The sequence below is a fragment of the Chiroxiphia lanceolata genome, chromosome 25, assembly GCF_009829145.1.
Source record: "Chiroxiphia lanceolata isolate bChiLan1 chromosome 25, bChiLan1.pri, whole genome shotgun sequence".
Lineage (NCBI taxonomy): Eukaryota > Metazoa > Chordata > Aves > Passeriformes > Pipridae > Chiroxiphia > Chiroxiphia lanceolata.
Genome location: NC_045661.1, coordinates 5,990,226 through 6,001,888, shown reverse-complemented (window position 1 = coordinate 6,001,888; position 11,663 = coordinate 5,990,226). Strand labels below are relative to the sequence as shown.

Genomic DNA, 11,663 nt, shown 5'->3' with positions numbered 1-11,663 from the left:
GAGGAGGCCACTAGCTCGTCTTGCCACACATCCAAACCCAGCCTGCCCATGTTAGAGATGCTAAAAATGAAGTGCAACCACTGTAGCAAAGCAACAGACGTGCCAGAACTTAAACACGCTCAGAAAAGCGTCGGAATCACAAGTCTTAAGGAAGTGAATCATTCCTAAACAAACCCAGCAGCGCCTGCTGCCGTTGGCGGGGCTGAGCCAGGGGCTCAAAATGAGTGTGAAGGAAACGGCTGCTCCCGCTGTGAGGAGGGGAACAGCAGCGATCAGGGAGTATTTCAGCTCCTCCCGACTTCAGTGAGAAGCTGAAGGAGACTGGAGACATGTTTTAATTTACTTGAGCATGTCTTGGTTGGTAAGAAGGAGAGAAGTGATGGTGCCCTGCGGGGAGGTTCGTGGGGGAAGGTTTCCCTGCCCTGCTGCTGAGCATCCTCTACAGAAAAACTCAGGCTACGAGCAGTGATGAGACACAGACAGACCCTGAAAATTGTGGGTGTCAGAGAGCAGCAGGGCTTGATTTTGTGGCTGCTTTTTTTGCCAGCAACAGCAATAAAAGGGCTCCAGCTGCAAGGGCAGTGTGGGACCCTGCACACACCCCTCTTCAGAGGAACCATTCCACACAGGGGATGGTTCTCATGAGCAAAAACTGGGATTTTCTGAGTGACAAAGAGCAGGAGCCTTGACACCTTCCCAGGCAAAGCAGCCAACACATGTCCCTCAAGTGGGATAAATATCCCTTTGACAAAGACATCATTACTCATTTTCATGTTTGGGAAGCCAAGTATGGGAGTAAAAGGTCTCAGTTACATCTCAGGCCCAACCACAGAGGATCTGGGAGAGCTTTGGCTGAAGCAAGAGCCAGGAGGGACTGGGGAGACAGGGCTGGGGGTGCTCTGCAGGGACCCCCTGGCAGGGAATGAGTCCCCTCCCTGGGATGGTTCGGCCTTACACGAGGTCTGGACCCCCCCCTCCTCATGTCAGTCTCATTTTTGACCAAAGAACTCTCCTATGACCACCCCCAAAAATGAAGTCAAACCCCTTCCCCTCCACCACTGCCAGAGAAGTGATTTCCAGCTGGGATGAGGCACCTCGGGGCACCTGCCCCAAAACATCCTCATCAAAGTGGTGATGACCACATTCCCAGGACTGTTTCTGAAGGAAAGAAGCACATCACTCCATCATTCCATGTTCAGTGTCCAGCTCCCACCTTTGGCTCTATGCTCAGCACCCACAGCAGCACCCACTGGGATACCCTGGACCTCTGCCCTGTCAACAGCACCCAGAAAAACGGGAAAAGGCAGGAATATCCCATTCTTAACACATCCTCCAGCTCTGCCACACCCCCAGAGTCAAGCCAAGTACCCCATTCACACTGTGGGTGGGACCCAGAGCAGGAGAGCAGTGAAGGAGACAATTTATAGAATATTGCCCTGCCCACAGCACCCTATAATTATAGAACCATGGAATATTTTGGGTCAGAAAGGACCTTAAAGGCCATCTATGACAAAGATGACCAGAAATCCCCTATTTCTCTGTGCCCACAAGACTGCCCTTGCCGAGGCTGCTCTGAGCTCTCCTTCCCGATACCGACAGCAAACTGAAGGGCAAAATAAGTTAATTTTGTATCCTTTTTGTCCATTTGCACTCCCGTGTTTGCAGCCCACCCAGAGATCACTTGTTAAAGCATTTAAAAATGGGGAAAACAAAGCCCTGCTTCCATCGGGCTGCGCTGGAGCCGCCGTGTGCTCTCACCAGGATATGCATATTTTAAAAGCTTGGCAGGAGAGGGCTCCAAACTACACAATTAAAGAGATTTTACACAGAACGCTCTCCGTACACACCAGCCACTGCAAGAGACCCTTTCCCTGCGTTATCCCTGCAGGAAAGACCCCTCTGGAGCCGATGAGCCTGGATGGCTCCTTTCCCTCCGCTGGGGAAAGCACTTCTCTGCCCTTTGCCTTGCTTAATTGCCCATAAAGTGGGGATTAACAACAAAAACCGACCTCTTTTGTCAAGGGATAGAGCAGGAACAATTGCCTGGGAAGAAATTTAACCCTCCTGGAGGAAAGAGATACCTCCAGCCCTTGTCTGCGTCCACCAGTGCAGTGGGATAGCTACTGCTCTGCTCCTCGGCCACATCAAGCACCCAAAGGGCATCTATTGTGCTGGAGAACAACAGACCTTTTTAGAAGAGTTCAGGTCTGAACACATACAAAAACAAGAGGGCAAAGAAACAGGAGAAAAAGGTGGCAGTGGCAAAGTACCACGTGGAGGGGCCAGGGTTGGGGTTGTTGCGTGTCCCCTGCAGCCCCCGGTACCAAGGAGGTGTTTTGAGGTGGCACCAAGGGCTGAAACAGGGGAATAAAATAAGGGAAAGGGAAAGGGAAAGGGAAAGGGAAAGGGAAAGGGAAAGGGAAAGGGAAAGGGAAAGGGAAAGGGAAAGGGAAAGGGAAAGGGAAAGGGAAAGGGAAAGGGAAAGGGAAAGGAGCATGTGAAAAGAGGGAGCAGGCTGTACAAGGCTCTAGAGCACCCAGTGCCTCTATACTGGGGGTTGGAATGAGATGATCTTTAAGGTCCTTTCCAACCCAAACCACTCTGATTCTATGATAAACTGAAAACATCCATGGAGACAGCTCCAGCCTCCCAGGGCTGCATCCCTTGCTCCCATCCTGCAGTGCCAGCAGTGTAATTTGTCTCGAAGGTGACCAGAAGGACAGAGGAGGAGGAGGACATTTCTGAGAGCATCCCTGAGGCCGAGATGGGGATTACCAGTGCTCCAGGGTCCCTGCTTCCCCGTGCTCACTGTCTGGGCACTGGGAAATGTCAGCCAGGAGTTGTGGTAATGCCCTTTCCTCCATTTAATGTAATAAGCTGAGGCTGGAGGAGCCCTTTGCCTTGCAGACAGCAGGCAGCAGCTCTGCTAATACTAATCCCCTAATGCTGCCCCTCTAAGCACATTAGGAACAGTTGAGTCCAACACGCTGCGAAGGCTGAGGCTCATCTTTAACTCCCCAGGGACTGTAAAACACTCCCTGGTCCCCTAACAGGAGGCTCATGGCAAGAGAGAAGAGCCAGTTTAATAACAGCTGGTGTGGAAAGAGCAGTTTTTCAATGATCTCTCCAATTCCTCACCCACCACGTGCAGCAGCCAGTCCCAGAGAAACCACCAGACCACGGAACAGAAAGTATTTATAGTAGGATCACAGAATGGTTTGGGTTGGAAGGGATCTTAAAGACCATACAGTTCCACCCCCCTGCCATGGGTAGGAACATCTTCCACTATTCCAGGTGGCTCAGGTTGCTCAGTTTATCTCATTGAACCTACAAGCAGAGAGGGAGGATGCTGAGAGAAAAAGGGTAGACCATCACAAGGATACCCCCAGTTCTCCACTTACATTTTCTGGGTGCATCCAAAGAGCAGCAGTGATTTTATATTTTTCAGTGATCCCATTCAGTACTGAAAAGCACTTTTTTCAGATGGAAAGAGGTGACACTTAGGTTGGATATATGGAAGGAATTCTTCCCTGTGAGGGTGGGGAGGCCCTGGCACAGGTTGCCCAGAGAAGCTGTGGCTGCCCCATCCCTGGGAGTGTCCAAGGCCAGTTTGGATGGGGCTTGGAGCAACCTGGGCTGGTGGAAGGTGTCCCTTCCCATGGCAGGGGGTGGAACTGTATCTCTAAGGTCCCTTCCAACCCAAACCATTTCATGATTCTACTGGAGAAAAACTACCTTTTACTCCAGTGGGTGAAGTGGTTTCCTTGCCACCTCTCCCATCCAGCAGCATTTACCATCAATCAAAACCATTTGAAGCTATTCTGCCCCTATAAAATCAGGCAGGGAGGAGTCAGGAAAACAAATCAACAGCCTGCAAGGTTTGTGCTCATTTTAGGTGGCAGAGAAACCGAAAATTGTTCTGTGCTGTTTCCAGGAGCACATGTGGTTTCCGTACCCTGAGCAGCTGCCACGAGGAAAACAGAGACAAAAAAATTCATCTGCAAACTCTCCAAATGAGATGTTTCCACTCCTTTTAAACTCAAACCCTCCTTTTAGGAATACGCATTGTGGGAAAGCTTTAATAACAATAAAATTTAGTAACAATAAAAGTTAATAACAACAAAAAGGGAGAACTCATAGGCAGAAATGATATTTCAGCCTACTGGCAGTCTGGGCAAAAGGCAAGTTGGGGTGTTCCCAGTTATCCCAGACAAGGAATTCCAGTTATCCTGGATAAGGGAACTCAGGTTTGTAACTTGCTGTAATGCTCCAGAGCATCTTCCTAATAAAGATCATTTGTCTGACCCTCAGCTGATGAAAACTACAGAAGCTCCAATAAAACCATCACACACCAGGAGCCAATGAGCTGCTGTGATGTTTTTCTTGGGGCTAAGGGAGAGTGTTACAAACTGTCCAGATCCTTTAAAATTGGGATAAAGTCCCAGCTAAACTCTGATTTTGGCATGGCTGGCATCTCTCAGGACAAATCCCCCCTCTCCACACCCTTGGGAAAAGTGTTACTTGCACAGGTTGGGACCAGAAGTCTCTCTTCTGAACACCTTTGCCGTGTGCTACACCAAAGGAATTTGGCTTTCTTTAACACAAAATCCATCAAAACTGAGGAGAGTCAGAGCCAAGGTCCTCAAGGCTGAGCAGCCTGGAGCTGGAAGCATTAAACCACTGAAAACCACCTTTTTAGCACAGAATTGAAGAAATCCATCAGCAGAGAAGCAGCAGAGGTTCCCTCCTACCACAGCACTAAAAAGTAAAGTGAACAGCAAATATAATCAGAGGAGCTATAGGAAGTGATCCCACTTTATCTAAAATTTATAAAAATACCCAAGAGCAGCAGGATAGGCTGGAAAATAAAAGTAAGCAGTGGAAAGCATGGGGTGTGTCCCCCAAAAGAGCAACATTCCTTTGTGACTCCATCAAACTGTGTCCCATGCAAAGCTCACCTGATCCCTTCAGATGTCCCGTGGCCCCTGGTGCACACGTGAAGATGAAGGTGGTGAGTTTTCCCTGGTGGGGTTTTTGGTTATTTTTCAATCCTGCTCTCTCCTGTCCCCCTTGTCTCCCAAAGCTGCTGAGGTTTCCCAGCCGAGCTTCCCGCTCAGGACCGTTTCCCACTGGGTTTGGAGTCATTCTTGGTGAAGCAGGATGAACCTCCATCCCCAAATTTCCCTGCCAAAGGAGCTCCTCAGCGAGGGAGAGGTGGATTTGGAGGTGTTTATTGCCTGGGGGGGCCTTACTGGGCACAGGGGACGTGGCCCGGGAAGGGGGTGTGAAGCCACGATGTCCTGCGGGATGGCAGGGCTGGAACCATCTGGAAAAAGGTTTTTTTGCAGGAAGAGCGAGGACCAAGGGGGATGGGAGCAGGGATGCCATGACAACCTTTTGGGGTTTCCCAGGAAACCGGGGTCGCCATGGCAACTGCATCACTCCTGGTTGGAATCAGTGACTTCCGCTGGAAGGCGTGTTCACCGCTTTAATCTTCTTGCGATAAGAGGCTGCATCTCTCCCAAAAGCGTTGCAAAAAAAGGAGGAAACGTCCCTTTGTCTCTGGCTGGGTGGGTTTGGAGGCTGCCCAGAGATGATCCTGCATCCCCTGGTCCACGCTGGCATCTCTCTCAGCTCCCGAAACCATTGCATTGTGCCTTTCCCTTCCCTCCTCCCCACACGCAGACCCTCTGCACAGATCAAACTGGATGGAATAATTCCATCGGGTTACACGGGAAGGGAACTAAGAACAAAAAACAAGGGCTCTGGGTTGGGGTTTTTTTCTATTTAAATCAGCATTGATTGCACTCCGTCTCTGACCAGATTAGAATTTCATCAACAATCTGATGGGAAAAAAAAAATGGAATCTGTGATGTGCCCGTAATGGCCCATCACAGGACTCAATATAAAGCACTGTTTAACGACGTGGTAACAGAGACTCTCTGCAAAATTAAACGGTTATTTCCTCCCAACCCCCTCCCAGTGCTCTCAGCTACATGTTTTCCTCATTCCCCCACCCAACCCGGGGCTGTTAATCCAACAACTGAGCTTATGTGACGGCAGGGAAATCGGCTACACGCTGCCTTCAGGGAAAGGGGGAGGAAATTCAGGAGCAAAGCGACAGGATCCCCAAAACCCCACAAAGCAAAGCTGCCCTGCAACACGTTGCAGAACATCTGTTTCGACAGTGAGTGTGGTTTGTCTTCATCTTCCTTGTCTTGTTACCCTTTAGCCGTCCTCTTCTTTGGAGAATTTTAAATCCTTTTATTTTTGGATCTTTAGAAAGGAAGGATCTAAAAAAAAACCCATACCAAAACAAGGGCACACACAGACCGACGATGGTGCATGTTCCACACAACACCGACACACAGTCACTTTGCATTATTATCGTTATTATTATTGTTGGTGTCATTTTACCGCATCCTCAGGGTTTTGTTGCTGTTTGTTTGGTTTGGGATTTTTTTTTTTTTTAAACATCCGTGAAGATTTTTTTGATGTTCACACAGTTGGGATTGTTTGTGGTTGTGCAGTTGCCTGCTTTGAAGGCAGCCTGTTTGAATGCACTGTGGTTGATCCCCCCTTCCTCGATGACCATGTATTCGGACTTGCTGAGGGTGGAATTGCTGCGAGCCTTCTTCATCTCCTCGCTGGACGAGAGGTGCTGGCAGCTCCCGACGTGCATGTACTGGGCTTGTTCCTCACCTTCTGTCTCCCGATGGTAGAAATAATTGAAATTGGAGACGATCACAGGCACGGGGAGGGCGATGGTCAGCACCCCCGCGATGGCACAGAGAGACCCCACGATCTTGCCCCCAATAGTGATGGGATGCATGTCCCCGTAGCCCACTGTGGTCATGGTCACCACGGCCCACCAGAAGGCATCGGGGATGCTACTGAAACCCGAACTGGGGTCATCGGCCTCTGCAAAGTAAACGGCGCTGGAGAAGAGGATGACGCCGATGAAGAGGAAGAAGATGAGCAGGCCCAGCTCCCGCATGCTGGCCTTGAGGGTCTGCCCCAGGATCTGCAGCCCCTTGGAGTGCCGGGAGAGCTTGAAGATGCGGAAAACCCGCACCAAGCGGATGACTCTGAGGATGGCCAAGGACATGGCTTGCTGGCCATTGCCTTGCCTCTCCGCCAGCTCAGTGCCCAGAGTGATGAAGTAGGGGATGATGGCCACAATGTCAATGATGTTCATGATATTCTTGGAGAAGGTGGCCTTGCTGGGGCAGGCAAAGAAACGGACCAGCAGCTCGAAGGAGAACCAGATGATGCACAAAGTCTCCACCACAAAGAAAGGGTCAGTGAAGGACGACACCATGGAAGCAGCCGAGGACGAGGAGTTGGTGAAGACCTCAGCTGGGAGTGGGCCACCGCCCGTCCCAAAGGTCCCCCCAGTTCCCTCATAGTCGTGGTCATCCCTGAATTCAGGCAGGGTCTCCAGACAGAAGATGACAATAGAGATAAGGATGACCAGGACAGAGACGATGGCAATGCCTCGGGCCGGCCCGGAGCTCTCAGGGTACTCAAAGAGGAGCCACACTTGACGCTGAAACTCCTTGTCGGGAAGCGGCCGCTGCTCCTCCCGAATGAAACCCTCGTCCTCCCGGAACTTCTCCATGGCCTCCTCCCCGAGCTGGTAGAAGCGGATCTCCTCGGAGAAGATGTCGATGGGGACATTGACGGGCCGCCGGATGCGCCCGCCCGACTGGTAGTAGTAGAGGATGGCATCAAAGCTGGGGCGGTTACGGTCGAAGAAATACTCGTTTCGCAGGGGGTCGAAGTAGCGCATCCTCTTCCGTGGGTCCCCCAGCAGCGTCTCGGGGAACTGTGCCAGCGTCTTCAGCTGGGTCTCAAAGCGCAGCCCCGAGATGTTGATCACCACCCGCTCGCAGCACTCGTGCTCCCCACCGCCCGCGGGCTGCCCGGCGGGCGGGGCCGGGGCCGGGGGCTGCTCGTAGCGCTCCCCTCCGAGCAGCGCGGCGGGAGGCTGCGGTTCCTCCAGCAAAGGGTCTCCTCCGCCGCCTTCCACCACGGTCATGCTGCCTTCCTCCCCTTCTTCGCCCTCCTCCTCCTCCTGCTCGGGGCCGGGCTGGGGGGCGGCGGGGGGCTCGGTGTAGCCCAGGTTGTGGTGGCTGCTGGTCGAGCCGCCCCGCGGGTGCCGAGCGGCGGAGGAGGCGGCGGGGGAGTAGAGCAAGCTCCGGCGCTCGTCCATAAAGGTGTGGGGCGGAAGGGGAAGGGGGGGGGGAGGGAGGATCGGAGAGGCGGCAGCCGAAGCCTCTTCTTCCTCCTCTTCCTCCTCCTCCGGGCGGAGAGGGAGAACCACCCGGTCAACTCCTCCGGCGGCTGCCGCTGCTCTGAAGAGCTGAGGTTCTTCTTAAAAAATCCGCCCCCAGCCCTAGCACCGCCTCACTCGGTCACCGCTCCCGGAGACACCCACCAGCCCCCGGCCCTGCCCCGCAGACCCCGCCAGCTGCGGACAGCCCCTCCCCTGGCCCTGCCTGGGGGACCCCCATCCATCCCCCAGACAGCGCCGAGGGGCTCCACAGTCTCCTGCGAGAGCATCCTTTGATGCTCAGCGGGTTGCAAGCAGGGAGAGGGTTTTTGGGGTTTTTTTAGGGTTTTTTTCTGGCAGAACCGCTGCCTAGAAAGAGTTTTTCTGCCATTCCCTGTGTGAAATGCGATTTTTATTCTGGATTTTGGAGGTTGCCTGTTGGTTTTCAGCCACGGTTTCGCGCGGTGGCAGGGCTGTGGGCAGGGGAAAGCCGACAGCGCAGCCAGAGACAACAGTTGGTTTGAATCAGCGTCTGGGTTAGGCTGGGGATTGTTTTTTCTGTCTAGGAGAGTGTGTGCATATGTATGTGCACACACATGTGTGTGTGTGTGTGTGTGTGCTCCTCTTCAAAATAAACAGAGAAGCAAAGCTGAGCCAGCCCTCGGCCAGGGAGGTTTCAGGCTGGACCCAAATCTGTCTTTCAGACTTTCCAGCAAGAAAACCAAAACCCTTCAGTTTGTTGTGTTTTTTTTGTTTTTTTTTTTTTTTCTTTCTCCCTTCAATTGATCTTATGCAAATGGTTCAATTCTGGGCAAAAGGGACTTTTTCAGGTGAAAAACCTCCTCTGCAGGAACTCAGTGCTGGAAAACACCCTGTCTCCAGGAGACGTGGATCAGGGACAACCTCTGATCTCTGCACCCCCATCAACCCCCCTTCCAATTTTCACAACTCACCCCAACAGCAGAAGCACTTCAATCCCCAAACATGTGACAAGTGGGGTTTATGCAATGCAGAGAACTCCTGGCTTAGGAAAGAATCATGGAATGCTTTGAGTTGGAAGGGACTGTATATCTCATCTCATTCTACACCTGAGCCATGGGCAGGAGCACCTTCCACTGGACCAGGAGCTCAACCATGAGGGTTGGGGAGAAGTGAGAAGGGAGACCACTTTCCCTTCCAGAGCCAGATGGGTGGTCCCACCATGATGAAGTTTCAAACCCCTCCACCATCCCCACTTGAGCTCATCTTCCTGGTTATTTTTAACCAGCACAGCCTCCAGAAGGTAAGGAGAACAAAAGATGAAAAGATTAAACTTATTTATACTTTAAATCAGAAACAAGCTGTACAAAATACACAAATCTGGGTGGAGGAGGAACAACAAATATTGGTGTAAGAGCTGAGTCTGAGCTCTAAATGGCAGCTGAAGAGCCTGGATGGAGTCTGAGTGAGCTGAGCCCAGCTTCTTCTTTGCTGACAGAGTGGAAAACACCTCTGCCACCAGAAATCAAGGAGGATTCCCACAGGAATGAGCCCCAGCAAGGCGTGGATGAAAAGGTGGACATTGGCTCACAACTCCACGCAGGGACACTCATCTCTAGGTCATGTCACCTTGCCCCAGACTTGGACACAAGTCTCTTGTCACCATCTCCATCCATGGCTTTAAGCCTCACTTTTAAGGCCTGTTTTCCTTGAGGGTCCAGCTCTCCTGGGATGGGGGTATTGAAGCACTGGATCCCCAGTACTGCTTCCCCATCATTCCTACAGCAGTTCATAGTGTTCATCAGCAACATGCTCCCAGTAAGAGCATCCACCCCTCCTTTCCAACCCACAGCATCTTCCAGCCATCCCAAACCCCAGATAAAGCAGAAAGCAAAGCCCTGGAACACCATTAACCCTTGAGCTCCCCTTGTTGCTTGCAGGTTGAGAAAAATTCCTGGCAAAAGTTCCCATCCAAGTTTGAGGCTTTATTTTCATAAACATGAAATAACCATCATCCCCTCACCACAGTCATGTGCAGCAGTCAAAAACTTGTCTGGCTCATCCTTTTTCCCTGCTAGGATTTCTGCCAATAAATCAGTGTCCTCTGGTCTAAGGCAAACAAACAAGGCTGCTTCAAACCATAAACATTCATTGAGGACACAATGCTGGAGGCAACAAGGTGTGACTTCCATAGTTGCCATGATTTACTCTGAATCTGTCAGGGGCAAACTCATCAGAAATTAATGATGGAGCCACAGACCTCTGGGATGCTGCTAGGAAAATATTTCCCTTGAAACCAGAAGGATTAAGCCCTTACCCCACACAGACATTAACCCTTGAACTCCTGCAGCTTTGGTCACTGGCTCAAAGGATTTCTCCAGGGGCTGGTGGCCCCAGGCATGGTGTGTCCTCCTGGCCCTGTTTACTCCTCGGCTGCTTCCCTGTAATCCTATCAAAGCCAATTAAGCTGTACCAGGCAGCAACAAAGCTGCAGGCAGAGGGCAGCCAGAGGGACAGATCACCTCCTCTCCAGCCATATCCCCACAGCTCCTGCCTTCTCCTGGGGTTTCCAGCCCAGGTTTGGATCATCATCAGGGATGCAGCAGCAGCATCACTTCCTCCACGAGTCTCCACCACTTCCCCAGAGGGATTTGCATCCAGGAACTGCAGCAAGCCCAAAATTTGTCAGGCAGCAACAGAGGTGGTCTAGGTCAAGTCCCAAATCCTGGATTTCTGAGCACAGGGGCAGGAGAAGGGACATCTCTGTGGTGCCTGACCCAGACAGAGCTTTCCTGTGAGCTCAGAGCTCAGTGCAGCATCAAACCTGCTCCTCAAGGCTATGGTTTGCTGTCTAATGCGAGATGTCTCAGACTCCCCTCTGCAAATTTCCCTCTGCTTTTTCATCCATCTCCTCTGCTGCATCTGGTCTCCACAAATTTGATTTTATTCCTAATGTCCATTTAAGAAATCCCCCTGTGCAATTACCTACGGGTTGCCCTGGAACAGCAGATGCAGCTTCTATGAAGAAGCAGAGCAAGCATCACGCTTTTCCTCCCCTAATGCCCTTCTCAGGGCAGATTTTCAAGCAGAGGGGACACAGAGCTTGCCTCTTCTTACAGCCAGACCCAGACCATGAGGGAATCCACCCAGCATCCCTCCCCAGGGGAACACTGGCTGCACAAAACATCTCAGGATGTTCACTGTGACTCCAGTTATTCCCAGCTTCGGGGCTGCCCTATCATCCTTCTTTCACCTTGAAATGTTCCTTCCTTCTTGATGAATCCCAACATCTCCCAGGCAGCTTTTTGGGGTTGTTTTTCAGGCAGCTTTTTGGGGTTGTTTTTCACCCACCAACCCCCCCCTTGGCCCCTGTTAGCACCAGCAGCTGGGCAGAGAGTGGCAGCCCAGC

At 51.7% G+C, this 11,663-nt stretch overlaps 1 protein-coding gene across 1 annotated transcript in view; it reads right to left on the bottom strand.

Moving 5' to 3' along the window:
- The window catches only part of LOC116798385 (potassium voltage-gated channel subfamily A member 3-like), an 18,756-nt gene extending 10,413 nt beyond the window's left edge, over window positions 1–8,343 (bottom strand). Inside the window, exon 1 of the mRNA XM_032710777.1 lies at window positions 4,959–8,343. Coding sequence (XP_032566668.1) covers window positions 6,470–8,215 — 1,746 coding nt within the window. The 5' untranslated portion in view covers window positions 8,216–8,343 and the 3' untranslated portion in view covers window positions 4,959–6,469. The remainder of the gene's footprint in view (window positions 1–4,958) is intronic.
- Between the last annotated feature and the right edge of the window lie 3,320 nt (window positions 8,344–11,663).